Here is a 5,980-nt window from a genome sequence, read left to right as displayed (position 1 = left end):
TTTTCTTGGTTGGATTTTTGGTCCCGAAAATGAAAACCTTTGTTGACTGGATGAGCGCATTCTGCATTGCATTGGTGGAACTTGTGTATCCTTACGCACTTGAACAACCGCTAAGAACTGCGCAATGATTGGCTGCTACGAGGGAGGACGCGATAATACTTATGGTGCTGTGGTTGGCTGGAGTCTGAAAAAGGTTCAACCAATTTTTTCAACAGCTTAGTGTCTGTGGCTCCCGTAATTAATTGTAGCTTGCTGTCTCTTATCGATGTGTTTTTGAAGAACATGAAATAGTTATTTTTTATTATCATAGAGGACTCGCCAGCGTAAGAGACTGAGATCCAACTGTGCCGCTGGTTGTTGCCATTTTACCTTGCGTGTGATGTTGGACATGGGAGAACGGAAAGAAGTGAAAATGATTCCTAAATCGTCGTTCAGTATAAACAGCCTGGTTCCTGAGGCCGTCAAGAATGACAACCAGCCCAGGTCAGTTCCCGAAGAAGAGGAGAAGATTCCTATACCTGCCGTCGTTCATGAAACTAAGTCGGAGAACGTTTGCAATAAAAGTGACAATGCTCCGCATGAGTCGACTTGTACAGATGAGAAAGAAAAACAGGAAGAGAAAAAGGATAGCAAAGACGGCGAAGGAGGGAAAGACGGGGAAAAGAAAAATGGCAAGTATGAGAAACCCCCTTTTAGTTATAATGCGCTTATCATGATGGCAATCCGGCAGAGTCCGGAAAAACGCCTCACATTGAACGGTATTTACGAGTTCATCATGAAAAATTTCCCGTATTATCGGGAGAACAAGCAGGGTTGGCAGAATTCCATTAGGCACAACCTCAGTCTTAACAAATGTTTTGTGAAAGTACCCCGGCATTATGATGACCCCGGGAAGGGAAACTACTGGATGCTTGACCCTTCGAGTGACGATGTGTTCATCGGTGGGACAACTGGCAAACTTCGTAGGAGGTCAACAACCTCCAGGGCTAAGCTAGCTTTTAAACGCGGTGCTCGCTTTACTTCCACCGGACTCACATTCATGGATAGAGCCGGGTCCTTATACTGGCCAATGTCTCCATTCCTTTCCCTCCATCATCCGAGGGCAAACAGCGCTTTGAGCTACAACGGGACGTCGTCGCCTTACCCTAGTCATCCAATGTCTTACAGCACAATGTTGACTCAAAACAGTTTGGGAAACAACCACTCTTTTCCTGCCTCCAATGGCCTAAGTGTTGACAGACTTGTGAATGGGGATATTCCTTACGCCACTCACCACCTCACAGCGGCGGCGCTAGCCGCGTCTGTGCCATGCGGCCTCTCGGTGCCCTGCTCTGGGACATACTCTTTAAATCCCTGTTCCGTTAACCTACTCAGCGGACAGACCAGCTATTTTTTCCCTCATGTCCCTCATCCCTCCATGACCTCCCAAAGCAGCACTTCAATGACGGCCCGGACTGTGTCCTCGTCCTCCCCCCAGACGCCCTCCTCCATCACCTGTGATTCTTTAAGGCCTTCTCTGCCCAGTTTCTCTTCAGGACTTTCCAGCGGACTTTCTGATTACTTCACGCATCAAAATCAAGGGTCAACCTCAAACCCACTTATACACTAACTAATCCTGCACAGGAGCAGACTGTAAGTGAACGTTTTACACCATTTACATGTAATATAAAATAACGGAGAAATTAAGCAAAGAGAAAGAACAAAATGCAAGCTGTCGAATTCCAGGTATTTTTTATGAATATTCTGCATTTATTTCTGTATACAAACGTCATATACATACGTCAAATGTTGGGAAGTTGTTTTATTCCTCTGTCAGCAACGTGCAATGTGACAAGAAAAAAAGACGAAGATAAAATGTAGGCTTTTTTTTAAAGGCAGTATAATTACATTAGAATGTGTATTGAAATAGTGACTGCAGATTTGCCTAATTTTAATATAACAAAATATCTAATAACATCACTTCACCCACCAGTCCCCATATTTGCAGTATTATCAACTACCGTGAGTGCGCTGGTGGAATATGATTTTGAAAAAAAAAAATTACTCACTAATTTTTATTTTGAAATTTCAAATAAATATGTGTTCTTTAAGTGCAGATTACCCGTGCGAATTCATGGCTCTTTGTTACTTTTGTCCTTTTTCTTACATATAGGTAAATGCACTTACAATGCTTTCGTTCTTTTCAAAATACTGTTACTTTGTAGACCAAAGACTGGTTATAGAAAAAAGAGAATTTCAGTATTCACCACATCTGACTGACAGTTTGAGAAGGGTACAAAAGGAATGAATGCCTTTAGCTTGTGTTGTGCATAATTTTACTGTATGTGGTCACCACCTGGTCACATTCTTTTTTGTAATTAGTAAATTGTCAATACCTATTTGTAATTATAGGTTAACTTTGCGAACGTGTAACCCGTGTTGGGTAAATGCCTCATCAAATATTGAGTGATTGTTGATGTCGTCTTTAAATTTCATGGTTGTGATATTGTGGTCTTATGCCCGTGTTTGTCGCTTAAACTGTTAACCGAACGAAAATAAAAGAAATAGGTTAAGTCCAGTAATCATGAATAGTTTGTCTTTTTTGTCAATTCAGAATTGTAAATGGGTAATGTTGACTCGATTGAAATACCATGTTAATTAACCTGATATAATTTCAAATTTAAGCGACAGTTTGCGGGTAGGACCTAGGCCTCAGCATTTAGCTACAATAGATTTGCTAGTGTTTACTATTGGTCGTGTTGACCTCGGAAACCTCCAATCTCCGATCTGCACGCTATCTAAGTCTATGATCAGGTCTACATGAAGCCAATTACATCTTATCACGACTAAGCAAAATACAGCAATAGATAAATTCAGGCCAACGTGCTTGTGTAGAATATTCTCCTGTGTCTGCTACGATAGACCAGTTTGGAGTTTAGGCCTTTTAAAAACAACAAAAACAAAGTTAAACACAGAAGTAAACGGCATGTGACAGCAAACCCCTGTTAGTCACCATCATATAGCTATGCTATGCCTGTAATGAAAGGGAAAGGCCAAAAGCAAAATTATAGCAGCCTACTCCACGCTGTGTTTGAAGTAGCCTAACCCATGAATGACAACTTTCAATATATAACGCAACCTTAACATCCTCGGTTGATCAGCACAAATGTGTGTCACAATCTCAAACAGGCCTGTGATATCCCTACAGCCGATAATCAGAAATAAAATAGATAGAGGGACAAACTTTCAGCACTATAATCCAGCAATTTGTTCATTTCGAAAAGAGGCATCGTGTTGAATGTGTACAACTGTAATCCAATAACCTCGCTGTTTTTCACAATAGCCCAGTGACACTAGATATCTCCCTGTAAGATGTTATCGTTCAGATGTTAAACGGGGTGACCACTCACAAGACAAAGGCTGAAAGAGCCATGGTTACGTTTTAAATGTTGAATATGCGTGCATCGTAGTCTGACACGTTTATCTCTTCCATTCCATACAATACAGTACGTGTGCACCCATATAGCTATAGTGCTATTAATATACTGCTATAGCTATACATATAGTAGATTTAGGATTTAGGATTAATTTCTCCAGTTATGTAAAGACGGAAATGAAGAAACGTATTAGCACTATTCCATGGGTAGCCATGAGCTGCCAATAGAAAATAGGCTATGGGTCATCTCTTTTTTATTTATTTTTTGGTGTGTGATGCCTTGCTTCTGTCCTTGACATTAATGTTGACATTGTATGTTTCGTTTCTGAAATGCAGTTTACAAGAACCAGATCCATGCCAAAAAAAAGATGTGCCGAAAACTTACTTAAGATAGGCTAAATTGGGATGTTAGCCTAACCCTTTTGGATTCACAGTTGAATCAGTATACGACTATGGAAGTTGGAGGGATTTAGTAGTTGTGATTGTTTCCCTTTGCCTATGACGTGTAATTGCTTTACATCTGCAAATACTTTGCGGTGGTGTCCAACCCACAAACCTTAACAAATACCTGAACCGCAACTAAGCAACTGCATCGCTTATTAACAAAGGATCAATTGGAAAAAAAAGGCTAGCGCCAGTAAATCTGGAATCTAGTATGGTTGTGCTTGATAAAGCTATATATCTATAGCCTGTCACTCATTGCTCATTGTTAAGGCTTTCTTAGAATATCAAATATACATCTATTTTTGCACCTCTTGTCTAGGAAGGTCGTATGGGTCTCGAGTTCATCCTACTAGACTCTTGTAAGGCGTGGTTGCGGCGCATAGCAGGACAGATTACTACAGGATTTATGAACTACCTCCTGCCCCTAACCCTGTAATGGTCGCAATGCAAGAGCGTGCCCGTTCTCTTACATATGGAAAGTGTACACCTACGAAAGTGTAACTATAACCTCGATTTATTTCATGATAAATGAACGACATCTAAATAAATAGAACGGAAAGGATTAACGCAGTCAATGGCATGGGGGAAAAGGCCAAACCATTTGTCAAAATGGCCTCAGTTAGCCGAGTCACGATGTTTTGCTATCACGTGAGCGCACATGAAAATACAATGGAATTACCTCATATAGATGAAATGCATAAACGTAGCAATTTACTGAACCTGTTAGATTGGCATCGTATATCGTGTCAGAAGTATTCAATTAAGTGTTCTACGACGTGGTACAGCTAACAACTACAAGCCGGGGACCATGAGGGTAAACATGTGCCCTATCAATCAGTAGTCTACATGTAGCATGGAGACGGTGTATGGTGCCCTGCTATGAACATTTAAACTAGACGAGCAAAGATAGATAGATAGATAGATAGATAGATAGATACCAGTCCTTTGAGACAACTGACAGCAGTAGGTCTAAAGCCGGTGCAGCGCAGAGTAACCATTCTTACCGGCTTAAAGGGGCTTTATCCACGAGCTCCAATTATGTTGGCGATACATTAGCCTCGCAAACCTCTATTTATGCGTAAATATTGAAAGGGCGATCTTGAATACAGACCGTCACTACAACAGTGTTTCATGCTCTTTCCTGACTCAGCCAAGGCAGAATAGAATGCGTTATCACATTTTATATCATCAGTAGACTATAGGCACACTATCATATTGTTTCAAGCAACATGTCTTGTTGTGATTGTATTGAATGTCACCGTAAATGTTAAACATGGACTGACGTTGCATTTTTTTGTGAGTGTCGGTGTGCAGAATGAAGGATAATCCGAGGCTCTCAATGAAGGCTGCGCATCGACCAAAGAGGCCATGATATAGGCTAGGGCCTGTAAACCCAGTGAGATCCCCCCCCCCCATCTCTCTCTCTCTGTCTCCCCGATGCAATCTGAGAGTTGCAGACTGAGGGCGCTAGCATTTCGCAGAAAGCTGGGCCAACAGTAATCGCATACACCTCATACACAAACCAATCTCTGTATCAACCTGCTTGAGCCGAACATCTAAAAAGCGAGTAACATGTACAAGCTGTGAAACAACAAACAACAACAATGACTTCAATGATCTTGTTCCAAACCACAACTTAATAAAACCCTGTTATTAATGCCCTGGCAAATGCATTTTTCTGATGCCTTTACAATAATACATTCATCTAAAAAAAGATACATTACTTTTACAAACACATTTTACTGTTTTCCATTAAAATATATAATAATTACAATATTCCAAAAAATATAATAATAATAATAACAACAATACAAATAATAATAATAATAATTTAAAGAGGAATAAGAAAAGTCGACGACAGACGAATTTTGAGACAGAATGTTTAATTCTGAAAAAGTTACAGTTATCACTACGCTATTAAAATAATATGTCCGCCAATGCAGATTTGTAAACACATTATTATTAAAATATAATAACACAGTAAACATATTATTGTTATTATTGTTGTTATTATTATTATTATTATTGCTATTATTATTGCTAGTGGGGGTAGATACAGATAATATATCCAATATGTTGGGATTGTGCATTATTTTATAATAATCTACCTACCAGATATTT

At 39.8% G+C, this 5,980-nt stretch overlaps 1 protein-coding gene across 1 annotated transcript; it reads left to right on the top strand.

Moving 5' to 3' along the window:
* On the top strand, positions 1–4,021 carry foxg1a (forkhead box G1a). The gene has a single exon (XM_031580306.1). It carries the CDS (start codon positions 380–382, stop codon positions 1,607–1,609), a length of 1,230 nt encoding a protein of 409 aa, XP_031436166.1. The 5' UTR covers positions 1–379; the 3' UTR covers positions 1,610–4,021.
* Positions 4,022–5,980: the final 1,959 nt, after the last annotated feature.

This window comes from Clupea harengus, chromosome 14, assembly GCF_900700415.2.
Source record: "Clupea harengus chromosome 14, Ch_v2.0.2, whole genome shotgun sequence".
Lineage (NCBI taxonomy): Eukaryota > Metazoa > Chordata > Actinopteri > Clupeiformes > Clupeidae > Clupea > Clupea harengus.
Note: the sequence above shows the minus strand (reverse complement) of the source record. Positions and strands in the feature narration are given on the sequence as shown.